The sequence below is a fragment of the Pecten maximus genome, chromosome 5, assembly GCF_902652985.1.
Source record: "Pecten maximus chromosome 5, xPecMax1.1, whole genome shotgun sequence".
NCBI lineage: Eukaryota > Metazoa > Mollusca > Bivalvia > Pectinida > Pectinidae > Pecten > Pecten maximus.
In genome coordinates this window covers 7,896,598-7,924,421 of record NC_047019.1, presented here as the reverse complement: position 1 = coordinate 7,924,421, position 27,824 = coordinate 7,896,598, and the positions used below count along the sequence as shown (strand labels likewise).

Below are 27,824 nucleotides of genomic sequence, written 5' to 3'. Positions count from 1 at the left end.
ATACTAACACTAGAGGAAAACACCTAGTAGTCTCCGGGCTGTATGTAATCCTCATACTAACAATAGAGGAAAACATCTAGTGGTCTCCAGGCTGTATGTAATCCTCATACTAACACTAGATGAAAACATCTAGTAGTCTCCGGGCTGTATTTAATCCTCATACTAAAACTAGAGGTCAACATCTAGTAGTCTCCGGGCTGTTTGTAATCCTCATACTAACAATAGAGGGAAACATCTAGTAGTCTCCGGGCTGTATGTAATCCTCATACTAACACTAGAGGAAAACACCTAGTAGTCTCCGGGCTGTATGTAATCCTCATACTAACACTAGTGGAAAACATCTAGTAGTCTCCAGGCTGTATGCTATCCTCATACTAACACTAGAGGAAAACATCTAGTAGTCTCCGGGCTGTATGTAATCCTCATACTAACACTAGAGGAAAACATCTAGCAGTCTCCGGGCTGTATGTAATCCTCATACTAACACTAGAGGAAAACATCTAGTAGTCTCCGGGCTGTATATAATCCTCATACTAACACTAGAGGAAAACATCTTGTAGTCTCCAGGCTGTATGTAATCCTTAAACTAAAGGAAAACATCTAGTAGTCTCCGGGCTGTATATAATCCTCATACTAACACTAGAGGAAAACATCTAGTAGTCTCCGGGCTGTATGTAATCCTCATACTAACACTAGAGGAAAACATCTAGTAGTCTCCAGGCTGTATGTAATCCTTATACTAAAGGAAAACATCTAGTAGTCTCCGGGCTGTATATAATCCTCATACTAACACTAGAGGAAAACATCTAGTAGTCTCCGGGCTGTATGTTATCATCATACTGACACTAGATGAAAACATCTAGTAGTCTCCGGGCTGTATGTAATCCTCATACTAACACTAGATGAAAACATCTAGTAGTCTCCGGGCTGTATGTAATCCTCATACTAACACTAGAGGAAAACATCTAGTAGTCTCCGGGCTGTATGTAATCCTCATACTAACACTAGAGGAAAACATCTAGTAGTCTCGGTACTGTATGCATAGTATCTGTTGTCTCCCAGATTTATGCAAATCATCTAGTTGTTTCCAGGATATATGCAATCCTTGTAACAGAAATAACGGATTTAATAATTAACATTAACTCAATTAAAATACCCAATGGCACATCATCATTACTTTATATATGTAAAGGTGTTTTAAACTTATAATTGGAGGCTTTTGGTTTACTTGGTTTGTTTTTGTATAATGTCCTATTAACAGCCAGGGTCATTTAAGGATGTGCCAGGTTTTGGATTTTGGTGCCGGGGTACCCGGAGAATTAAATATTCCCGCGTTTCGTCAGTATAGCGGGAATAATTTGGCTTTAATGACATAGTATTACTCGTGCTAGGCGCACGCTCCGCGGGAGCGGGTATACATGTACATACCCGGGTACACGTGGTCGTGAGGTCACTTTCTAGCTGCCATCTCAGCTAAATTTTTCATTTGATTTTTCCTGTTTTTGACAAATATGTAGTGTACATGTAATACAAATATCAATTGTATATATTTCCTCGATAACGCAGGTCCAGCGTTACCCCTAGGTACACCTGTAAGGGTATAATTGTTTTCCTGCCACTGCGGATACAGGTTTCCGGGGGCTATCTCCGGTTTTTCCTGGGCGCCAGGTGCATACTGATGACGGGGATATTGTATTTTACTATTCAAATAGTTTTCCAAAGTTTCATGTACATTTGTATCATGTTGTTTCAGAGGAGCGATATCGTTTGAGTACAGAATATTTGTACAAAAGATCGGTGTATATACATTAAACATGCATAATTTTGATTAAACGCCGACTGCTATTACACGGGCATGCATGTACGGCAAATTTATATTTGCTTTTGAGTTGTATTTTCGGGAGTAGTAGAGTGAAGACAAACCACCGGCCTACAGTCAGTACCTGGCAACTGCCCCAAGTAGGTTTCGAACTCGCAACCCAGAGGTGGAGGGCTAGTGTTAAAGTGACGGAACACCTTAACCACTCAGCCACCGCGGCCCCAAAACTATTGGAGACATACCCTTTTAAATATAATAAGACATCTGTGAAAGTTTTAGCAGGATGGGATTCAGAGTGAAGAGCATTCATTAAAAACCAATGAACCATTTGACTTTTCATTCTTCAACATTTTATTATACATTGTACATTCGAATAAAAGGTAACACTATAGAAACATGGTCTCACAATTTCAAAACTTCGCAAATGAATAATTCACACAATTCAGTTGGCAAGATGAAACATTACTTAATTACTAATATTTGAGTCACTTAGCAAAATATGAAAAATTTATATTTAACCAATTCAAAGTACAAGAATATAAAAATCAATTAAGATAATATGTATGATGTGAAAAATTTTGAAATGTGAATCTGATTCATGAAATGTCTAAAAATACAAAACTATGTCTGAAATTTAAATGCCGTATCATAAAGACATCATCATCAAAGTTTGTTGAATTACATTAATAATATCACTGCACACAAACAGAAATGGAAAACTTAACTTTTTGAGCTTTTGAAAATGTCTGCTTCCATTGTCAAGCAAAGAGTACAATAGCGGAGTGTTGGTGATTTCTGCAGTCAGAACACCGACACTTCGATATTGTACTATTTGCTGGACAAAGAAAGCAGATGTTTTCGAAAGCTCGCAAATCAAGTTATTAATTTCTGTTCGTGCACTAAACAAATTTGTTGTACATCATTCATACCAAACTGACGAATCTTCTGTTATCATTGAATCAATCTATGATTGATATACTATTTGATTAAGTGACATCACATTTCTTTGCCTCTGTTCGCACAAAATATGTATGTACAACTGTATTAGAACAGACTAATAAACTTTAGCCTAACTCTGATGATTTACAACTTTCAGATTTTGTGTCATGGAAACTCCTCCATTAAAAATACCACAAGTTCAAATTTGATTGCTATGCAAATAGAAAACAACGAAACGGGTGATATCAATATTCTAGGAATAAAAAACCTTAATAATTTGATTACTCACACAATAAAATGATTCACACACATAAAACTATATGATTAAATAAGGGCAACTTGGATGGGGAACTTGTCTTGATTTTCATTGCTCAACATACTAAAGTATGTATATGTATATGGCACATTAAGGCACAATGGAAATGCACTTACTGCAATGAAGACTGTTTTTTTGTTAAAGAAATAAAATGTCGAGCTGGAGATAGATGAATTACATTGCTGAAGATAATTCCATCAAGGGCTTGGTTGATAAAGAAAGGAAGTTGGTTCAAGTTAAAGGATTCAATCTTTTAGAAAAAAAAAATTAAGAAATCTTAATCCTCGAAGGAAGGATAAAATGGGTTTTAGACTCTGGTGTTATAAATTAGTACATATTTATGTTATACAACTTTAGCGAGAAGTAATAAGCAAAGATATGATAGGTACATGTATATAAAATGTTATAATTCAAAATTAAATCCATACAGTTTTACAAAGTTGTTAAATGTATCACTCCTGAGTATTAATTAACATATGTTTATTGGAATTAAAAATGTCTTCAGTTTGTCTTCATTTTCTTGGTCGATTTGGCTTCATCCTGCATGGTCACCCACAACACGTACATTGTCCAGGTCATGTACACGAGCGGCACAAGGCTCGGCATAAACTCCAGAAAAAACCAGTGTGTGTAGATCGCACCCATCATGATTGTGATCAGGATACAACATCCCATCTTTTTCAGCCCCGTGGGGCCCAGGAGAACTCCCAAAGCACTCGATAGTTCCATGGATCCTACGAAGATTCTGTACAAGTCTGGATCTGGGGGGTATCCAACCCAAGCAGTTGGAAATGCTGTGCTGTACAATTGAAACTTGTTTACCTGAAATGAAATGTACGCAATAAATTCATCTAAATTGAAATGACATGTTCACGATTAAATCATCTAAATTATACACATCATATCATATTTTTATCTTCTATAAGTTAAAATTGCCACAATGCAAATTTACTTTCAATAAAACAATCATAACTTGAGTAAGACAACCAAGTTCTAATCATCTATATGAGGTTTCATTAAAATGTGTCTAAAAACAAGCATACTGGGTTTTGCTAAAGCAAAACATGTCCCTTAGCTTAAGATAGTAACAGTGACATTAACCTTTACCAAAATCCCTGAAACTTGAACTTGTCCGAGATATTTAAAATCCTTTATCTATGTGTGAAATTTTGATCAAAATCCCTCAAGGAATGAAGGGCTCCGCTAAATTAAAGCACTAACAAACTTTGGCGTTATATGTATATCATGATAACATTCATGTTTGTTCTGTTTAGTTTGGATTTTGTTTAAACGTCCTATTAACAGCCAGGGTCATTTAAGGACATGCCAGGATTTGGAGGTGGAGGAAAGCCGGAGTACCCTGAGAAAAACCACCAACTTACGGTCAGTACCTGGCAACTGACCCACGTAGGTTTTGAACTCGTAACCCAGAGGTGGAGGGCTAGTGATCAAGTCTCAGGATTCCGGACACCTTAACAACTTGACCACCAGGGCCCCAACCCAAAAACATATACCTGGTATATACAAAGAAGATGGATGGAGTGGAAACTGTTAAACATAGTCAATATTTTTACAAAAAAATGCCAAAACAAAAATATGTACATGTACAATTTTGTTTTCAAACAACAACTTACCATTTCTTTGTACACTCCGGGAAAAACTGGGTAAATCTTCATCATTCCAGCCACCATAAACAGCAGCGGAAGCACCAAGCACATGATGGTTCTGGCTATGTTGGCCATAATGAGATATTACAGCAGAAATGGATTGATCTTTGACCTGCAATAATCAAATATCCCATAATTAATATAGATATGGTAAAGTTGCAAAACCAAAAGAATACCAATTGAGGTAAATCCTGCAGCATTTAATTTTTGTCTGTATGATTGCTATTCTCGCTTGCCTCACAATTGGGCCCAGTGTAGTAGGTTGTAAGTGTTGTCTCCCCTTGCGTAGGTTACTAGTGTTGTCTCCCCTTGTGTATGTTAATAGTGTTGTCTCCCCTTGATTAGGTTACTAGTGTTGTCTCCCCTTGTGTATGTTAACAGTGAGGTCTCCCCTTGACTAGGTTACTAGTGTTGTCTCCCCCTGTGTAGGTAACTAGTGTTGTCTCCCCTTGTGTTTGTTAACAGTGTTGTGTCCCCTTGTGTACAGGTTACTAGTGTTGTCTCCCCTTGGGTATAATATCTATGTTGTCGCCCCTTAAGTGAACTTAGTTATCAGTGTTGTTTCCCTTTCTGAAAAGGTCATCAGTAATATCTTCATATTTTCGTTTTTTCCCATTGTTTCAAATGGTTATATAAATATATATATAAAACCAATGTACTTATGTTATAAATAGTGGCACTACTCTACATATATGTGTGTTTTGTGCTACATGTCGGTAGTTCAAGTGACAATGTTTACATACAAAATTGTATGACTAAAACTGTGCACGAGACATGTCTTCAGTCTTATATTTTTTTAAAAGACAGAACACTTATAAACTAGACATGCCCCTTAAAGCCTGTGATCCAGTACACATATACAGTACATGTAGCTATATAACTTAGCATTGCTATAAACTAATTTGATTACATACAAACTGTTGAATTTGTTGACAGTGTCTTTAGCATTAGTCAGTTAAGTCGCAAAACGTATCTTACCTAGCCTGCTTCTTTGGCACGCGGGTTAATTTATAGGCCTACACAATGTATGCCAAACAATATTATCACGTTCTAAAATCTAACACGGAGTATTCTAAATTTGAAACCATATCCGGGACATATTAATTTTTATTTTGTTTTTAGGTGATAACATAAGATTTTATTTCTTAAATTATTTCAAGACAATTCTTCAATATAGTGATGCAAATTAATGCGTAATTTGTTGCTGAATTGCTTGAATTGAAATAAACAAACATCCGTACTTGTTTTTTTTTAGTATATCACTTCCGGAGAGTACTGTACAGTGTAGCCATCATAGAGCTTTTCCCCCGACTTCTGACAAGGGTAAGCGCCTGTAGTCTGTCATTTGCATCCCTTAATACGTACATGTTTTTTAGTAGCGATGTTCTTGATTATATAAGACTTATTAATTCGCCAATTATCTTTAAAAAGACAGACACATCAGAGCTGATTCTACTCATTAGACCATCGTAATGTTTACTTATTGCAAATCGAAAGTAACTTACAATGTATGTCATAGCTCGAGTTTCTATGGTGTCAGGACCCGAGGAAGTACTAGACCCTGTGTCAGGACCAGAGGAAACTCGGGCTGCATTTTCAATATATCTCACAAATTACCTTCTATGTTAAGATAATTGATGGAATAATATGATTTAGCGATACTTCAGATCAACCCAATCTTTAGTCATTTTGATATGTATAATTTGTGTACATTTTAATACATTTGGTAGACTGACAATAATGATCCATAAAGTATTATACAAGTAATGTGTACATGTATTTTAAGTCTTTGGTAATACAGGTAATTTACAAATTGCTGTAACAGAGCGCATGATTAATTAAATTTGAATCACTGCCCCCGCTAGGAATCGAGCCCCAGATCACTTTTAATTGCTTTTAGTGTATATTATAAGGGATCCGCAGGGTTGGACCCTGGGGTTAAATGTTTCATTCTGGACCCTTTGGTTAAACATTTCATTCTGGGTTATAGGAATGTATGCCCCTGTGAGCACGGGTACAAAATATGCATGCTAGACTACTCTATACATGTCTTCTTCACCTCAGAAAACAGCTAGAAATCAACAACATATGTTCTTTGGTTCCAAGAAATTCATTCTCCCTTACAGTAGCTTGCAATAGCTAATTTAGTGATGGAAATAATTTCTTTAATCAATCAATTATACATATATATATATATAAGAACGCCGATGTGGCGCAGCGATATAAGCTGCGGGTATTTCTGGCTAGGTGATTGGGTGCCGTAGATCGTGAGTTTGAGGCCCGGTCAGGGCACGAGTCAAAAAGTTGTCTTCCTTCGTCAGTTGTGTTATTGTGTTATATATATATAATTGATTGATACAATCTACTTATTATCATTATGTTTGATTCATATTGTTAACAGAGTATTCATGTAAGTTAATTGTGTTTCTCTTATTAAAAATTGCATCTTTAGATTAAGTATTAATTAAGACAAGTACGTTGTGCAAAGTTTGAATCTGCATTTTTCTTTATTTTTTATTGAAAAATGAACATAAATAGACAATAATGGTAATATATCTGAAAAATTGTTGTCAAATCAGCCAGAGCAGGATCTGATCTTATTTTGAACTTTTAAAAATGGGAAGACTGCAGCATTGCATCATTTTAATCTTCATTTAGGCCTAATTGATGGTTTAATTTTGTGGTTCATTTAATGATTTCATTTTATTAAATTTCAATTCTTTTATCACCATGCAGTCCATCAGTAATTCCACCATAGGTGAAGGTCACTTGTAAATCAAAATATTAATTAGTAATTCTGTCCTCTAATAGGTGAATTTCGACTGATGTTGATGAATTACGATCATTATGGTGCATGTGGTAACACAGCAAGATGTAGCTGAAGGGGATGACCAAACGGACGGACTAGGATCTAAACAATCTGCGGGTGCATCTGCATCCTCAGATACATACTGGAATCAGAGGAGAAAAGATGAAGACGAAGGTGATTTAAAATATGAGTTTAATCGCTTGGAAACATTCCTTTTCTGGCCTGAAGGATCTGCAGTCAGAGCAGAGGATCTTGCACGTGACGGATTTTATTTTTTAGGACCTGCTGGCCAAGATCGTGTCCGATGTGTGTTCTGTGAGGTAGTTCTGAAAGGATGGGAACCTGGAGATGTTGTAGCTTACGATCACAAGAAATTCTCTAATGGCTGCCCATTGAAATGTCAAGCCCATGTGGGCAATGTTCCGTTCTATGGTCCATATGATATTTGGAACCCTTTTAACTATGAAATGGTTAGCTGGAAGAAAAGATTGCTCTCATTTGAAAACTGGCCAAAATCACTTATACAGAAACCTAGAGTGCTGGCTGCTTCTGGATTTTATTACAAAGGTAATAATATATCAATATAGTATTTCAGTAGGAAAGGGGAATAGAGCCAATTAACGCCGGTTGTTTATTAGACTAGTGGAATAATGTCTTTCTGGGTCCCTAAGCTAGATAGTATTTCATAATGAAGGTTTTGGTAAGTTCTAAGAAAACAAGGATATATATGAACAATATCTAAATTTATACTTAATATTTCATAAAAGCAATGATGGAAGATTAAAAATTAAATGAAAGCTCATTTAGATTGGCACTTTAACTTAGGTATATGTTTTATATCGCAGTAACGGTTGTAATGCTTTAGGATTTTCTTTCTAGTTTAGAGTTGCTTCACCATTTTACAAACAAAGACTGACATTACTGAACAACAAATACCTCAAACTCACCTTCTCTGGCCAAAATCACTTGTTATACTACCTAGCTAGTAAATATATATATATAGCTAGTATATAGTAAATATACATGTACCCGCACCACATCTAAATTCTTAATTAGGATAAGAATGTTTCAATGGCGCAGTGATGATCGATAATCTCCACATTATATTGATGAATCGTTATGAGTCTGCATGACCTTTATCTGCAAAATGAGTTAAGGCCAGGGTTAAATTTATTACAAAACATCAGAAATATATTTGTGTGAGAGGGCCCAGGCAGGGGCTTATTAATGAATATTTTTGTGATAAAGGGTGTGGGCCAGCCTGGCTAAATATACAGTAACTGAGCATTTGAATATTTTTGTGTTGAAGGGCACATTAATAAGCCAGCAAGGGCATATTACTGAAAATTGTAATATTTTTGTTTTGAAGGGCGTGGGGATATTGTGCAGTGTTTCTGTTGTGGAGGGATTGTTAGGCAGTGGCTAGATACAGATGATCCTTGGTTGGAGCATATGAAGCATTTCCCAACATGTTTCCATATTCAGGAAAACATTTCATACCATAAAATGCCAACATATCGTCATGAAGTGTCGCCTTCTGGGCCAAATCCCAACCAACCAGTACAAACTACAGCAATGCCAGCCAGCAGGCGAAACGCACTACACCGCTCCACATCAGAGATTGCTCTAGAGATGGGCTACAAGGCAGACCTCATTACAATATACAGGCAGTACCTAAGATCACAAGGCAGTAAGTACCGTTATTAGTAAGTTCATCAACATTCGGAGAAATATTCCATAAAGGCTGTATGATCGTTAGTTTGGAGATATTCTTAAAAGTTGATCATCAAAATGAGTCGTCTATCAAAACTAAAGAATTTTGTACTTGATTTGGTCAACAGAGTCATTTGGCTATGGCAATTAATTTATTGAAGGTCAAGGTCATGAGGTCACTGAAAGTCAATAGAAAGTCATGAAGAACATTTGGTTGAATAATTCACATATTAGGAATAAAATGTCAAAAAAGAATTCACACAGTTTGATTTGCCAACAATGCTTTCAAATGATTTGCCAGCAATGTTTTTTTAAATGGGCATTTTCAATTCAGTGAAAAAATTCCTGAAGTACTTAAATTACAATGTGATAAAACTACTCCTTAAGATAGACTTTACAGATTTTAACTGAATTTGTGGATCATTGTCCTTTGTTTACATACAGTTTAGAGTATGAGCTGAACGTCACTTTGGGGTCAGAAGTGTTGTTTGCTACATCTGTAGTTGTTGTTTGTCAACATGCTATTTATAATCAACATATTTAGGTCATTATAAATTGACTGATCCTAACACTAGCTAATTATAAGATGGCATTTCTCCAGGCCTTGGATTCATAATAATTCTTAATTGTATTTACAGTATAATCAAGGAAATTATTTCACTGAATCAAAAACTCCCATTGGAATTCAAATTAAGCATCATTGGATTTGTAAAATTACTCTAATGTGCTTCACATTACATGATATAATATGATAAAAAATTTCAAGTGTTACACAATGTATAGAACATATATAACCTATATCAACTCATGCGCCAGAAAGATGATAATTTATACAGGACACCCGTCCTGTATAAATTATCATCTCACTGCGAGAGACTCTTAAAAGCACACATAAACAGGTGAGTTTTAATCTCCTTGAATTAATTTTACCAGGGTTTTTGACTTCCTGGTAACAGATGGTAAACTTCCACAAAGTGGCCGCTACCTTTCAAAAGCACCAGTGAAAGATATTAGCAGTGCACAATATTTTGACCAAGCTTGACAATCAATATATTTTAATTGTTAAGGTCATGAAGCAGAGGACCCCAACCAGTTCATCCTTGACCTTGAAAGGTTCAAAGTTCAACCAGAAACTCAGCCACCAGGTAATGTTGGAGAATACACAACTGATGGTCCATCAGAGAAATTAGATCGAAAGAGTAAGTAATTCTTATATCCCTGACTGACATCCAGTACTTATATATAATTATACCCATGTTATGAAATTAAGGGGAGGGGGTATACTGGAATCTGGAATCAGCTTGTTTGTTTGTGCATTCGTCCGTTCTAAGTTTTGTCCAGACAATTACTCCTTAAATGAACCAATTTTAGCGAAACTATGCAGGAATTTTGTACACCATGTGTAGATGTGCATGCATTTTTTTTAAGGAAAATTTTGTTTCCAATTGGCAACTGTGTAACTGTACACAGGTTTTGTGTAATATGACCCAAAACTGACCAGTTTCATTAATCGACACATCAGGTGTTTCCAGAACTGTTTCTTATGGAAAATAAACAAGGAGGCTTCTGATTGGTCAGATATTTTCCAATCATTTTGAAATTTGGTTTATAAGGGTTTTGAGGGATGCCAATGACAATGGTACAAAGTACTATTTCACAAAACATTGGATGGCTGTTTGGTTGTCGTGGTAACCAAAACATGACCTGCTCTGATTGGACATATTTTGTCCAGGCTACTCATTATAAACATAATAAAGAAATGAAACAGGAGAATTACAGTAGTGTGCATGCACAGTCATTTATTAGTCCGCTACTTGTGAAACTGGGGGCACTATAGGTTTCTTCCTGTCCGTCTGTCTGTCTGTCTGTCAGTCCGTCCACTCAGTTTTCTGCAATTTTCTCAGCCATGTTTCAAGGTATGTTGGGGAAAGTTGGTATCAGTATGAGTAGCTTCATATCAAGTTCGAGTTTCAGGATTTTTGGGTCAAGGCCAAGGTCACTGGTACTATTTTTATTGGGGGCCGGATGGGGACATGCTTTAGCAATACCAAGCATGCATGTTTTTACAGAAATTTGACAGCATGGCCAGTAAGATCATTAATTCACAGGCTATTGTTTGATGTCCTCTGATGAGTTTTCATAAGTGAAATGAAATCAGTCAGGTAAGTTATACATAAATCTTTCTGTCCAGTGACAAGCAGCTTGTCAGCGGGAAAGGGACGTGATCGAGCCCAACCAGGCGCACACTCCTATTGTTGAGCCCGATATCGAACTTGGTCAAATCGTGTTACTTTGATTATCAAGTATAACACAAATTGAAATATTTAATGGCTATGTTTTGACTAAAGGAAAAAAAAACCCACTGAAATTTGTAATTTTATCATAAAAATGGACAGGAATTTAATATATTAAAAAATCCTCATTTGTGTTTATTGACAGGATAACTCATTATAGTTTTCTTGACGTTATACTAGTAACTGTCATAATGCTATCTTCAATTTATTTTGTCAGAGCGATTGGAGAGTGTGTCTTCGTTCTGTAGCAGTTGTGAAGGTGTGGACGAACCAGACTGTTGCTATGTGAAGCTGAACTGTGGCCACAACGCCTGCTGTGAACAGAATGTTCTCACCAGTGAGAATTGCACAGATTGTAAAACACCAGTGAAGGCATGTCTGAAAGTAAAGATGAATCCTGTCAAGGATACAAGCTCTGCAACAAGAGATAGTACTATATTTAATTTAGATTAGTCATTCCATGTATCTGGCAAAATGACAAATTTTGTGTGTTATAATTATGTAGCTAATGTTACATATTATTAACTTCTATGTGACAAAATTGCAAAAAAAAATGTTCAAATTTAAATTTTGAGGACATTAAGTCAAAATGTAGCGATGATTTATACCATAATGTTAAGATGAACACTTTTGTTTGTTTGTTTGTTTGTTAGCTGGGTTTATTGCCCCATGAACAGCCAGGATCACTTTGAGGCAGGGTCTCATTGTAGTTGTTAGTGACTATATATGGGAGGCCCATGGCACAATTAATAGCCCGAATTTCCTCTGGCCCTGACACCATGTCTGGTGTAGGGACACTATATATACCAGACATGGTGTCAGGGCCAGAGGAAACTCGGGCTAGCAAGGGAACAATAGCATTAATTACACAAAAGTTACTTTAAATTAAAGGTTATGAAACTGACTATAAAAATAAATGTAATTGCAATGTTTACTTGATGATGCTGAACAAAAACATTATTGATTTTATTTAAAGTCATGACAAAAATGAATACAAAAAAAAAATATGAAAAAAATATTCTCAAATCAGAATCATAACGAAAATAGTAGTAGAGGAACCAGGATTCCCAAAATCTAGAGAGAAAAAGAAATAGAAGGATTGGGAGAACGGAAAACTGGCTGTATGAAAAAGATAACATCTCCTGAAATTTAAAAGATCTTCTGAAAGGTTGCAGAGAGACCAACAGAAATATCAGATGTGTAATTTTTTGTGTGAATTTGAATTAAAAAAACACTAGATCTAACATCAATTACTGACGTTTAATTACAAAAAATAATTAATTTATTAATACTAAACCCAATTTAAGATATTACATTTTTGTATATTGACATCATTAACTTAAACTTGTAACAACACTTATGATAATTATGCTGTGTTAGCTAGCTGGTTTATAAAATTGTTATTACTTATGAAATTGACATATTTAACCATATAAGATATCATGGTAATAGAATTAGATTGTATAACATGCATCTCTTTATATTCATAACACTAAACCTGACCAATTCATTTTTTGTACGTTTGTAAGTGATGGGTCGATCATATTGCAAATTTGATATACACATCATTTTGGTATGTTTGTGAATTTATCATTTTAAGATCTACTTGGCATGCATTTCATGTTTCTGTAATTATTTCATAGATTTCAAATAACTACCTGTAACAAATTATAAGATATATATTAAAAAAGAACACATACGTAATAACTTGTTATACTGCTTCTACCAAGGCATTTATATAGTAAAACCTTGTACTGCCACCGATATACAAGGGACTGTGATAAAGAAAGCATGTTGTTATACAGAGCAACTTTATATATATATATACATATGTATATGTAATTGGTCATGTAGTTATAACGACAGTACAGACAAGTAAATAATAATATTAATTGTCAAATTTTAAAGGCAGTGATCACATATAGACATAGAACATGGAACAGTTAGAGAAGTTTAATAGATATGTGTTAATGAACCCCTTGGTCGATAATTAATTAGCTGAATGCCTATTGTTATCAATATATATATATATATTTCCATTGCTTTGCATTGTCACTATGTAACCTTACTAAACAAAAAGAAAACTATCAGATTATAATTCTCAAATAATTCTCATAATTTTCACATGATACTCACATGATTCTCACGCAATTCTCACATATATGAAGAATGGAGAAAGTATAACTATATCCCATAACGGTAAACCATCATTTCAGTTCTCTATTGTCTTGCTGGTATGCAATTCAAACATAAGAAAGTTAAAGATATTTATGTTGCTTTATGTTGATGATAATTAATTAATTTGTCAGTAAAAATATTAATTTTTTTTAGATGCTCATTGTTAATGAAATTACTGCCAGGATCAAGAGAGGGATCTATTTAAAAAAGGAATTAAAACAACAAAAAATGGGAAATTAAAATATTTTAATAAAGTAGTTGGAAAATTTTACTATAAAGTAAGATTTATTTAAAGTTGTTTCCGCAAACATTTTTTTAAAGACAGGAAAATGAACCAAGATGAGGTTATGCAATGCCATTCATCAACAAATGACTTCTTCTTTATAACCGTTGATTGGAATTCAACAAAATTTGACTGGTAGCATTGTTATGGGGTGGAGATTCAAAATTGTACAAATCTTCTCTGAAACTAAGCAACGGTTATTGCACATACTTGACTTATAGCATCCCTATATATTGGGGTGGGGCCAAAAGGAGTCGATTTCATATCATGGATTAATGCACCTTTTGGCATAAAAACCTCACATTTTTAGAATTACAATAAAACCAATGTACATATACCCATATAAAATTCTTATGATATATATTGACATAGCCAGACGGGCGACACATATAGTTATGCATCATTCTTGTTTCATATCTCATGAAACCAGGTGAGTGATACATACCTTCTAGGCCTCTTGTTTGAATTTGCATTTAACTTTAACCAAGTGAAAACTGTTGAGGTATTTAATTTGATAAAATAGCAGGGCATTAAAAACATACCATCTAGTCTTGCATACATTTTACATCTTGAATTTCAGTTTTGGCATATTACATTAGAAATTGATGAAGTGTTGTTTTTACGTTTTGATATTGTTATCGTTTAATTTTTTTTTCTGCCATGTTTAATTATCATTATAACTTTCTTCTGTTTTCTCAATAAATTACTAATTTCTTTAAAAATCTGACATTATCCTGTCATAGTCACAGTATTATTATTATGATAAGTAAGTTAATGATACAAACGCATCTAATGAAAAAAAAATGCTTGTAGTGTGTGATATGATTCAAAATCAGTAATTCTTTTCTATATTAGTGTATCTGTTATGAATGTGATTGTTTTTTATGCATGTTGCATTTGTTTGATAATAATTTATTTTATTTTATTATATATATATATATTGTTACTTTTCGTATTTGTACTGTATCTTAAATAGATTATCTTTGAGACGATTCACAAAATAAATATCGATATATAGTAGATATTCAATTGTTCTTATTTTTACACTCCTCACTTGCGCTAACTAGACTGGCTGCCTGTCTCTAGAATATCAAAATTATAAATAGAATTGAGCATAATGATTTTGGTCCCTAGGGAGGGGGCCGCGGTGGCCGAGTGGTTAAGGTGTCCCGACACTTTAACGCTCGCCTTCCACCTCTGGGTTGCGAGTTCGAAACCTACGTGGGGCAGTTGCCAGGTACTGACCGTATGCCGGTGGTTTTTCTCCGGGTTCTCCGGCTTTCCTCCACCTCCAAACCTGGCACGTCCTTAAATGACCCTGGCTGTTAATAGGACGTTAAACAAAAACAAACAAACAAAATTGGTCCCTAGGGGGTTTCAAACTAAGGGCAGATAATCTAGTATTAGAATTTAGCTTCTGGTGGCCAGTCTACATGAGTAAAAGTTATGCGAGTATATACTGTATATATGTGTAGCTTTGTCAGTGCCTACAATATAGATCCTTGCGTTCCTTCGAAAACCTGTCTGTAGGTCAAAGGTTATACACGTGGAGCTGAGTTTCCTCTGGCCCTGACACCATGTCCTACGCAGACATGGTGTTAGGGCCAGAGGAAACTTGGGCTAATACAAATGTACATACCAGTTATTTCTTATTTACACCAGGCAACACTTCAATTGCTACAAACCATAGGGACATGTCTAGTCTTATATCAAAAGAGCAGATAGAAATACCTATATACATGTATAAAGATTTCTGGCTATTTTTTTCAATACCAGACTAGATATGCCACTGTGTTCTGACCTTACATGTAACAAGTGCTACAGTTTTATAGCTTGGAAATTCTTCAAGTTATCTTTGTTTAACTCACCTTCCCAAAACTGTAATTTGGACTTAGTTTGTTTGTCGTTAGGGTTTTCACCCAGTGAATGGCCAGGGTCATTTTTTAGTCTTCTTGTAGTAGTTGGTGACTACCTCACTAAACAACATAAGGAAGGCCTGTTACATGTCATCCAGAGCAATAAGGGTAACGTTTCTTGCCCAAGAACATCACCACGATAACACAGACTGGCACATTTCTCAGTTTCCCGAAAACACAATCACACACAGGTAGGGATTGCCCAACTACACACCTGGGATCTTGGTCAGTTTGGCTGAAACTAAACAATTAATGGATATCACTCATATTTGACAGGTAGCACCCCTATGGGGTAGATATTCAAAATTTTATTAATGGAAGGGCTGACCCCCTGGGGCCTGAGGGGTGGGGGCAAAATGGGTCGATTTTGCTAAATTGGTATAAATGGCTTCTTCTCTGAAACTAAGCATGGGATATAGCTCATATTTGACTAGTAGCACCCCAATAAAGGGTAGATTCAAAATTGTACCAGTGGTGGGGTTTTCCCTCCAGGGGCCTGAGGGTGGGGCCTAACTTGTTTAATTTGGCTGAATTGATATAAAAAAATATCTTCTCTGAAACTTGACTGGTAGCATCCCAATGGGGTAGGGATTCAAAATTGTACAAATGATGGGGCTGGGGGCCTGAGGGGCAGGGCCAACATTGGTTAATTTGGCTGAATTGATATAACCAACATATTCTCTAAAATGAAACGATCGATATCGCTCACATTTGACAGGTAGCACCCCTATGGGTTAGAGATTCAAAATTGTACCACAAGGGCCAGAAGGATTGGTAAAAAAGGAATCAATTTGCCTATATTGCTATAAACACCTTATTCTTTGATAGTATAATTGATGACTATCACTCACATTTGACTGGTAGCTTTTTTGTAGTGTTGAAGCTGTTAAGATTCCCAACCTCTAGGGGACTCGGTTACTTACAAGCCCTCTGGGCCTCTTGTTACGGCTTAACGTCTTATCAATAGCTAAGGTCATTTAAGTGTGTGGGATATGCATGCATGTAGTGAATACAAATGTGTTTTGGGAAGCAGCGATGTGTTCGTATTAGTCTAATTGTGATAGTCCGAGACTTATGCCGATCTATAGTGCTACCTCACTGAAGCATACTGCCGAAGACACCCAAAAGGACACCCCGCCCGGTCACATATACTGACAACGGACAAACCAGTCGTCTCACACCAAAAATGCTTAGCGCTAAGAAGATGTAGCAACTACCATTTTTAAAGACTCTGGTACATATGGGCCAGGGGACAGAACCCAAAGCGTTGACCACATGATTGAACGCTCAGCTAAAGGCCAAAATTGAGGCATGGCCAAGGGAGAAATTAGAAAGAAGAAAGTTCTTAAGAAAGAAGAGAAAAGATAAGATCCCAAATTTAGTCGCCTCTTACGATCATGCAATTGGGGCAGCAGGTACGATTCTTACGCCCTACCTGCAGGGCAGTGGGCAGGTACATGTACTAGAGCAATGATTTTGAGAAAGGAGTATGTGGAATGTAGTGTTACAAGATTAGAGATATGAGACACTCACAAGAGCGCCCACTATTGAATGATCGATATCAGTCAAATGAAAAACTGATATTCTGTTTTATTTTCCCTTATTTCACTCTTCTTTCAAAACATTTAATTATTTCATATAGCATGATATATATAGCAGGAGAAACCTGCGATTGTCAAAATCCAAGATGACCGCCTGTCAGCCATGTTGTTTTCTGATCGGTCCCAAAATGCAATATGCATAATTAGGGACCAAAGGGAACGTACATATGAAATTTTAGAAAGACCCCTCCAGTAATTTCTGAGAAATAGCGAAAACAAACTTCAATTGTCAAAAGTCAAGATGGCTGCCTGTCGGCCATGTTGTTTTCATATCAGTCCAAAAATGAAACACGTACAAGTAAGGAACAAGGGAAACTTACATATGAAATATGAGAAATATCCCTTCATTTCTGAGAACTAGCGATAACAAACTTCTATTATCAAAATCAAAGATGGCCGCATGTCGGCCATGTTGTTTTCCGATCGGTCCAAAAATGCAATATGTATAACTAATGATCGAAGGAAAGTTACAGATGAAATTGGAGAAATATACCTTTTTCACTTTCTGAGAAATGGCGATAACAAACATCAATTGTCAAACGCCAAGAATTACTGGGAGAAAGGAATGCCCTAGTTTTTTCATAGTTTTTACTAGTATAGAATGTTTCACCAATTTGACCAAATAAGCACCAATTTAGCACAGCACAGACTATTTTTCAAGAAACATACCTAATTATGAAGTTCAAAAGACTATTTTTTTGCCTTCCAGCTGAATTTTGTGAAACTTACCTAAAACTTTTGTGATAGGCACTAATATTGTTTTCGGCGTCTAAAATGTTGTAACAGACACTATTATTTCCCTTAATTATAATGTCTTAAAAAGATGAATACGCTCGAATTATCTCTTTGTTGTCTAAAACTCGGTGATGTGTCCTATTATTCTGCAATTTTGACTTTTTTTAGCTGGGCGATACTAGAAATATAGGACAGTGTCTAAAATTGGAGAAAATGACTAGTTTTCTTGGAACAGGGACTAATTTGAGAGATTTGCCTCGGGCTCTTTTATCGCACGGCACCACCAGCACTGCTAACTGCATACTACCTTACCTGGACAGCAGTAATCCCTGACCACCAAGCTCAGCGGCTAGCTCTGGCCTGGAGCGCTCATCGTTGGAGCTGTCTTATATAATTACCTCATTGATGGATATCAGGTATTCAGATAATTAGGATACATTAGGAAATTATTTCATCATTGTGATAATTTATTTGTGAAAATTAAACATATACGTCTAAAGTTTAGTGATGTGAAAAGGACTACACAAAAAGCTGATGAATATTTCATCAATTAAAGGATTTATTCAGAAAATTCGAGAAAAAACTGTAATAATGAATGAAACATATACATATAATCATAGACGTATATATCACAATATTTTATGTGTTTTAGTGACTAAATGTTATATTTATCTTTGATAACACAATAGTTTAGCAGATAATGACAATTAGTCAGCGAAAATCGACACGTTTAGGGATATAATACAATGATGTTTGTTTGCTTTAGTTCATTATTTGTGAAAATTTAATAACATTTGGCAATTCATAAACATACTTATCTAAATATCGTTTTCTTTCTGAATTCGTCACCAATTTCATGAAAATTATAATAAGGACAGATTCTATTTTGGTATTCAATGTTATTCCAATTTCTCAGTTTCCACTACTAATGTATGATTACAAGTTCTAAATTGGCGTGAAGATCGAGCATTCATGTCAATTAGCCTGACAATCTTTTCATTATTTCCCGATCGCGATGTATCGCCTTAATTATGAATAAATATGTGATTATATAATGTCCTCATCACATTCAAAGGCCATATTACAGTCGGCATTGCGACATGAAAAAATCGAAAACGCGATGGAGATGCGTCATTTTCAAACATTTCTCATGACGACATGCAATACGTTGCATTCTTATATTTGGTCCAATTTTGTTTCCTCTATCGTCGGTATGAGCATATGTCTTTATCACCTTAACAAATGTGATTTAATCGGGTTTTTGTTTGTTTTTGTTGATTTTTGTTTGCTTGTTTGTTTGTTTGTTTTTGTTTTTAAAGATGATTTTATATTAAAAGTCAGCAGTGAAAAAGTTGGTACTAGAATGTTTGTCGCATTTGTATTTGGTACAACTCTTGGGTTTTCATATATATTATCAATATGATCATTATGCTTAAAGAAATTTCGAATTAATTCAAACATTGTACATGTATCCAAAGGACTAAATAGAAAATATGCTTTCTGATGTGAGGAAGAAACTTTTTTTTTTTAAAAAGACTGGTATTTCTTCGTCAGGGAACAGTACCCAAAACCTTCCTCACAGAGGAGACAACTAAGGCCGAAAAGTGACGCGGCGTCTAGAAGGATATTAAGAAGAAGAATGTTGCTGAGATCGAAAGCCAGTGAAAAGATAAGATCCCAAATATAGTCACATTTTACTATCATCCTTACCTCCTACCGGCATGGATACTGTCGGGAGATTGACATCCTTTTAAACTGTTGTTAATTTGGCACATATTTTAAATTACATGTGGTTTCTGTTAAACGACAAATATGAAAATAGTGTAAATAAACATGCTAAATTCCTAATTGTTATTTTTTCCATATCCAATATATATCTTTGCCAAAATTTACAGAAATGTTTCATAAAGTCTTACTTCTATACATATTAATTATATAAACCGCCGTTTTCACAGAAAATGATTGTGCAGGTCACTTTCTTACATGTACGTGTGATTTTATTGCACCGATTATAAAATGCATTAAGATCTTTTTCAAATAGACATATTTTGTACAGCCTGTCAGCATATGACTCGCCCGGTACATCAAGTGTCGTTAACATAGCTGTGGTACATTTATACAGTGGGGTGTTGTGCGAGATGTTTATGGCTATTATATAGTCAGACCGAGACCCTACCACGTTTATTGGGGCACTTACACAACCTACATGTAAAGCCTGTGTTGACTCTAACTTGAAAAGGATGTTCTGCATTAGTGGGCGTGTGTATACATGTACTGTATGTGTGTAACAGTTTGTGTGTACTTTGCTGTATCTTTCTCTATATATAAACATTAGGGAATGCCAGTCTGATTCACATGTTCTGCATCAGCTGTCACAGTCTGCTTGATCTACCTGTATATTTTACCCGGAAGGCATATATACCAACAGAAGGGGACGGGAAGATATCAAAGCTATAATGGCAGGGCGCAACCTGTTAAACTAACCCTGTGACCTTGAGTTCGTAACGTGACAATTTAGGAGCAGCTGTTGATTAAACACGCACAAACAACTAGCCAGCAAGCTGATATTGATATACAACGTCTCGCGAAGAAGGTTTTGTAAAAACTTGCAATGTTCAAGTGCTCTCATATATAACGTTTAGTGTGGGAAGAACAAACATTTTCTTCTTGTCGGTGTGTGTTTCGGGAAGACTTCACATTCACTACACTAGCTGTGCATTTGGTGCTGGATTGTGTACATTCTGCGAGATATTTAAGAATAAATATGGCCGCCATGCAGCAGCAGCAGCAGCAGCAGCAGCAACTTCCAACAATGATGTTGACAACCTACAGTGATGGTGTCACTGAGTTTACTTGTGACTTGTTTAGAGAAGTGAGTGCTGGGAAGGCTAGCAACTCTGTGATATCTCCATACAGTGTTTCGGCAGCCCTGATGTTGTCGATGCTCGGGACTGAAGGAATGTCCAAGGTGCAAATAATGGAAGCACTTCGTCTGAGTGACGTTCCCACTGGAAACATTCACGAGGAATACCGGAAACTCCATACGGAACTCAATACATCCGGAAACGATGTATTAAACATTGCTAACAAAATTTTCTCCAAGGAGGGATTGAAATTGAAAGCAGAATATAGGGACAATTCAAAACTCTATTATGGAAGCGAAATGGAACTGTTGAATTTTGGAGGAGATCCAGAGGGGTCCCGAAAGAAGATCAACGATTGGGTTGAAGCACAAACTAACAATAAAATCCAAGATTTGATTCCTGCAGGCTCTATCAACGCTCTTTCTCTGATTATTCTTGCAAATGCCATTTATTTCAAAGGAAGCTGGGAAACAAAGTTCCCCACCGCTGCGACAGCAAAACGACAGTTCAACGTCAGTGGGACGGAGACTATGGACGTGGATATGATGAGCGCGGAGGAACAGAATATTCCATTCGGATGGTTTTCAAAATATGAGTGTACAGCTGTCGAGCTGCCGTACGAGGGCAGAAACAGAAGCATGGTAATAGTTTTGCCGAATTCAGTTGAGGGCCTCTCAAACATTGAGGATAAGCTTTCTTTAGCAATGATTAATGAGATACTAAAAGGAATGCAGCGGATGGAATTAGAGGTCGCTCTACCGAAATTTAAGATTGAGGCGAAATTTGACCTGAAGGGCGTTCTTGCAAAACTTGGAATCTGTGACGTGTTTTCTCCAGAGAATGCCGATCTCAGCGGGATGTTCGATTCACCCCCTGCGGACGCACATATCAGTGACGTAGTACACAAAGCCTTTGTTGAAGTCAATGAAGAGGGAACAGAAGCTGCTGCTGCGACCGGCATAATGATCCGTGCGTTGAGTCTTCCACAACAGTTCGTAGCAGACCGCCCCTTCCTTTTCTTCATCCGCGACGTCACTTCCGGAACCGTTCTTTTTATCGGCAAGTTTGTGCGTCCCACTTAGGGTCGAATCTCTTTCATTGTATATTAATGAACATCTGAAAATGTTAAGCGTGGAACTTACGTAATGAACACTTTTAAAATTGTCAAATCAAAACAATGACGTCATGTGGCTTTTAATGGAGCTTTTTCAACTGTAACGCCATGGATGGAACAGCGTCATACCACCAGGCATTTCATGCGACCCGTAGAAATGTTATTTTCTTCGTTATGCTTTTCTTGAAATATGTTTAAACATATGCAAATTGTGGCTATGTGATGAACAGAGCATTGCATTCGCTTCGATTTCATGTGAGCTTATAATTATGGAATTTGTCATGACTTAAAAAGGTAGTTCATAAACTATTATCATAATTCTCATTTCAATGAAATATCACTGAATATCCGGTTATCTTTATTTTGATACGTTCATGCAGACATTCAATTAAATATAAAATAAAATAATATGTTTCTTTTGTATATGTATAGTTTTTTTTATTATGCTTTGAGTATTGTTTAATACGCATATATTGATATGTATTATATAGTTCAGTTAATTTACACAAACAAAGCATAGCCCACAGCGGGACATGATTGCATAATTGCTGTTTTTGTTTTTTTTTGTAAATGGTGTGTCCCTATATACTATAATAGGGCAAAAGTCTACCAATATCGAACTTGGGAACATGTTTTTTGGGCCTTCTAGATGATAAACAAATAAAAGAATAAAAGAAAAGAAATGCACATTTCATCTTTGAAGTCTAATATCTACCTTTGTGTGTAACAATGGCTATGAAAATACAGCACAGATTTGTCAAAAAGTTTCAATTGGGTATTACTTTGAAAATATTAACTAAATATGGCTCAAAATTACAATCATTACATGTAATTTTTTATGAAAATCTTATCAAATTATTTATAAGTCTTATTTTATCTAGTTTTAACCGATTACCTGATGATTTTGCCAGAAAAGTCGTTATAAAATACAACAGAATAATTTTATTGAAAAATATATATCCCTCTACTCTGTACTATAGCTAGGCCATAAAGGATTGATAGGACATATTTGTTTGCTAAAACCAAGGGATATTATTTTAACATTGATTCCCATTAACCATCAGGACCATATTTTTGTGGTTATTTATGCCAAAAGATTTAGCAATCTCAAAATACATTATATTTTACCAATTTGCGTTTTTCAGAATGATTCGCTAACAACTATTTAGTAAAACTTACTAGAGAAAAATAATTGACCAACCTGACTTCTTATATTATGTCCATATATCTTAAGCTGTACTGAAAACGGCTTCATGAGATTTTCAGCCATTGTCTTTCAATTTTTACAAAATGCAAGTTGCATATGGACTTTTGTCATCATCCTGATACAGTGATTTGCATTGTTGTTTTTGAATAAATTAATGTATGTCTTTTAAAGTGTTTGATATCAAAATAGACCAGATGCTAAAACTAGGTCACTGTGACCAACCGTTTTTCAATTTACACCCATTTCTTCTCTCGTAAATATATGATTCTCTTAATTTGGGAGAAAAACTAAACATCCGACCATTTTCAGTCAAACGTTGATGGTGTAGCTCGATTAAAGGAGATAACTACATAACCATACATGATATACAGTGAAACCTGTCTGATCCGACACCTGACTTTTCCGACATCCTGTCAAATCCGACAATCTACCATATTCCCGTGAAATTCCGTTCTTTCACAATATATAAAACATTAATATTTGTGGTCGGATTAGAAGGTTTTACTATATATATATCATAATAAAGATAACACTACACAAATCATTCAAAACATGTTTATTTAACAAAATAATTGAAATGTAAGCAATATACTAGCTGCCATCTAACATTTTGTGTTGTAGTTTACATCACTTGTAACCAATTTAACGTATGCCGCAATAAATCACCAGTATTTTATCAACGCTCATGATCTACGCGGGATTCTAAGGATTACTCAGCAGAAATAATTTCCTTGTGTCGACGTTTAGATGGCTGACAAAATGCAACATCGTCATAATATACATGTATATATATTGCTGTATAATATACAACGCTTTTGCACTTAACTAAGGAAAATTAAATTTTACTCTTTTTATCCATCACTTACAAGCAACATTTAAAAACCAATATTCAGAGCAATATCGTGTTAAATTGGTATATGGCTTTTGAGCATACAGATACATAATGTGGCATTTCAAAAATACTCCCCAATAAAGAATTAGAAGATTAAAGAAGATAAATGTGAGAAACAATTTCACAGTCCTGTTGTTTAATTAATTAATTGTAGCTTTAAGGAAGAATAAAGCAACATGCTTAAAATTTTCTATAAACCAAATATGTATTATGTTTATGTCAGGCAATGTACAGGCAATTCATTTAGATAGTGCTATTTAATGTGATGTTTATGTAAACAGGTCAATATATTTTCACTAAATCCTGCACAAGATAATTTGCGTCAAATGATAACTTAACGCCTATTAGTTCAATAAACACGTGACAAATGATTGTTTACAAAGATTCACATATTCCTACATGTCCCGGGGCCATTTACGTCAACGTTCCTTAAATTAAGGAAATGCCTTACCGTAAACATATCCCCAGAAAAGTATTAAAGAATTTTAGGAAATTTAGCGGATTTTCATTAAATTCTATAATACATGTACTTCCCTATTGAAAATTTTAAGTTGGGAATTTCCTGAACTTTGACGAAAGCGGAGACAGAATATACGTTCACTGAATGATTTACAAACCAATTTATTCAACGCACTCGAATGAACACCAATTTCAACGGTAACTTAATTTTAAAAGATGTACTTAAAACAAAGAGCACAGGTACACTTTGTATACTATCACCCATAAATCAACACCGCATATACAAATATGGAGAAAACGAGAAAATACCATTATAATGAAAGGATTAGGAGTAATGAACTTCACATAGGACAGACACAAATATAACACTCTGTGAATAATTTACATGGACTTGTTGCAATTTTTCAAGTAGTTGTGAAAATAGTTTTTCTCAATTTGAATGTAAATTTGGAGATATTTTTACAAAAAAAAAATTCTTTGTGACGTCACAATGCAAGTGACGCAATAGCTGTTACGTCACAACTGAACAAACATGAATATCCAATCACAGCTCTCGGAGGACAAATTGATGTCTTGAAAATGACATTCGGTTGTCAACTCAGCGTCGAGTAGACGTAGAAGGCTGTAATGAATTGAAGAAAGTAGGGATACATTGTACATATCCAAATAATACTATACGGTTATCACATATTACTGGAATTGTTTACAAATGGTCAGGCACCTAAGGGAATGTTTGACGAAAACGAGGTTAGACAGTTGAACACACAGATCAAGGTACATTTTGTATATTGACCCTTTTATAAACAATATAGACAAACTTCGCTATTTCGAACTTTTATAAGACCCTGCTCAAGTCGAAATAAAAATTAAGCCCCAACAGTAAAATTCAATGTAAATGTATTCGGTTATCTCAATAACTAGGGATATCTGGATTATTTTATGGCGCCTGATGTCGATATAACGAGGTTCCACTTTATGTTGTAAGGAAGAACATGTGACACGCTTTGTGAAGACGTTTTGTCCCTCGTATTACACATGTTTAACAGTTTATTTCCCTGTTATTTCCGTTTGGTGTATCAGGCATTTTCATCAGGAAGTTTACATATACGTGGTGTAATTTCACACCGGACTCACGTATATGTTTTATTTATTCATTTACTATGAATTTGTTTATTGTTCTATTTTATTTTGCAATTCCACTCTAACGGCCCGCCATGCATAGCTTCATTACACAAAGTCTTGGTATAGACACCTTAAATCACATGGTTACAAACATATAACAATGGTATATTTTAGTAGAACAATACTTCATTTTAAATACTGATAAGTTATAATAAATAATTAGCCAATCTGGAAAATATCCTGGATATTTGCATGTAGACGATTTCAATTTGTCTTATTTTTTACTTGGCTTTTTCACATATACCTGAAACGTTATTACAATCAAGCTTCACTCACGAATCCAAGTTGAGCAATGCGTACGAAACATCTTGTTTTCATGCTTACTGTGTTTAAATGTAAACTTTATTATTTCATTGTCAAACAATGCGTATCTTATATTAATCACTCTTTCTGGTCCAAATGAAAGCGTGGGAGGGGTCTTACTGTGGGAGGGGTCTTACTGTGGGAGGGGGTCTTACTGTGGGAGGGGTCTTACTGTGGGAGGGGTCTTACTGTGGGAGGGGTCTTACTGTGGGAGGGGTCTTACTGTGGGAGGAAACCAGAGTATCCGCATCTTCGCTAGCCAAGGCTTCTGATTGCGTTACACCGCCTAGGTGAAGGACAGGTGTACATATACCTACCAGACCACATCCTTTACATATAACAGGAAACTTGGAATGATTAATCCTTGAGAGAGTAATGATATATCGAAACCAAATACACCCATTTAAGTAGTAGGCATTGTGGAAAAATCCCGTCCACAGTTGCACGATTTTGCATCTTGTGTTCCATGAATACCAATGGTCGCATTGAAAATAAACTATTGATAAACTGGTGAAACTTTCTTTTCTTCTTTTCGTTTAGTTATATGTCTTAGTCGCTGCTGTTTACTATTCAATTTTTCGATTGTCCATAGCAATGGCGGCGAGGGTATTGCACGGAGTCCATATGGCTGTGCTAAAACAGTTACTGATAACACCAGTCAGTGATCCTGTTTAAAATGTTTTCGGCTACTTTGGAATATATTGATTTTAGGCGAGTACAACCAGGGGTAGAGAAGACGACATGACGATATACTAGCATATCATATCACATTGCAATTCTTTCATTTTCATGAAATTAGTGCGATGTCGAGATGTCGCCTTTGGTACTGTTCGCCCATCTATCACTGGTATACATGGTTTCCTATCAGCGTAATACTGGTAACATGACCACAATAATCCCTGTTGTTGATGAACAGCATATGATCAAACAATCGGATTAACCCATCGTAAACTCTGTAATATCTGTCTCTAGGAATTTTAACATCCTGATTTACATATTCAACTGTGGCTCACCTATGACATCGAGGAATATATATTTTATGACGTCATTATGTCAAATCGCCATAGTGGCTCACCTATGACAATTTGGGATAATCCTTATCATTTGAAAATGGATATTTCATGACGTCATTATGTCAAATCGCCATTTCACAGATGTGTCCTTTGGCTTCATCAATAATCACAGACATAACATCACAATGGAAGTTCACTCTCCGATCACAGATATCACTTTTCATACCATGACATCATTATGTAATACATGATGTCATAATAGTCACTATGACGTCACTGACGTCACGTCTGTATACTATGACGTCTTCCGCCTATACTGTCCTGTTCTCGGACTGGTGCGAGAAAATGATTACTAAACGGACTATGTCCGTTACCTAATCTACTATGTGATGATTTGAGAGATGGAATGTTTGCAGACTTTGGCCGGGAGGATCGCGTATCCAGATCGTACGCTTCAGTTTTCTCTGTAAAATGAAAAAAAAGTATGTTATATCCTGTTTCATATATGTATATTGTAAAA

The 27,824-nt window shown here is 35.6% G+C and overlaps 4 protein-coding genes across 10 annotated transcripts in view; 2 read left to right on the top strand and 2 right to left on the bottom strand.

Annotated features, from left to right (window-relative positions):
* Positions 1 to 2,146: 2,146 nt before the first annotated feature.
* On the bottom strand, positions 2,147 to 5,813 carry LOC117327032. Of its 2 annotated transcripts, none has more exons than XM_033883854.1 (3): positions 5,720 to 5,813; positions 4,709 to 4,853; positions 2,147 to 3,896 (listed from the first exon to the last, which is right to left on the bottom strand). In XM_033883854.1, exons 2-3 carry the CDS (start codon positions 4,814 to 4,816, stop codon positions 3,576 to 3,578), a joined length of 429 nt encoding a protein of 142 aa, XP_033739745.1. In that variant the 5' UTR covers positions 4,817 to 4,853; positions 5,720 to 5,813; the 3' UTR covers positions 2,147 to 3,575. The 2 variants fall into 2 exon arrangements, with proteins under 2 accessions (XP_033739745.1, XP_033739746.1); XM_033883855.1 differs by having other exon boundaries at positions 5,652 to 5,761.
* Positions 5,814 to 6,007: 194 nt separating this feature from the next.
* LOC117327031 (baculoviral IAP repeat-containing protein 3-like) lies at positions 6,008 to 13,520 on the top strand. Of its 2 annotated transcripts, none has more exons than XM_033883852.1 (5): positions 6,008 to 6,064; positions 7,553 to 8,117; positions 8,920 to 9,240; positions 10,331 to 10,408; positions 11,775 to 13,520. In XM_033883852.1, exons 2-5 carry the CDS (start codon positions 7,589 to 7,591, stop codon positions 12,008 to 12,010), a joined length of 1,164 nt encoding a protein of 387 aa, XP_033739743.1. In that variant the 5' UTR covers positions 6,008 to 6,064; positions 7,553 to 7,588; the 3' UTR covers positions 12,011 to 13,520. The 2 variants fall into 2 exon arrangements, with proteins under 2 accessions (XP_033739743.1, XP_033739742.1); XM_033883851.1 differs by having other exon boundaries at positions 10,331 to 10,462.
* Positions 13,521 to 20,503: 6,983 nt separating this feature from the next.
* Positions 20,504 to 22,671, top strand: LOC117327028 (leukocyte elastase inhibitor-like). Its single transcript, XM_033883845.1, has one exon. The coding sequence runs from the start codon at positions 21,035 to 21,037 to the stop codon at positions 22,214 to 22,216; it is 1,182 nt and encodes a 393-aa protein (XP_033739736.1). The 5' UTR covers positions 20,504 to 21,034; the 3' UTR covers positions 22,217 to 22,671.
* A 4,157-nt stretch (positions 22,672 to 26,828) lies between these two features.
* The window catches only part of LOC117327029 (proline-rich protein 5-like), a 43,518-nt gene continuing 42,522 nt past the window's right edge, over positions 26,829 to 27,824 (bottom strand). For all 5 annotated transcript variants that reach the window (XM_033883848.1, XM_033883847.1, XM_033883849.1 and 2 more), the window contains one exon: positions 26,829 to 27,768. In XM_033883848.1, the coding sequence (XP_033739739.1) occupies positions 27,587 to 27,768 (182 nt within the window). In that variant the 3' untranslated portion in view covers positions 26,829 to 27,586. The remainder of the gene's footprint in view (positions 27,769 to 27,824) is intronic.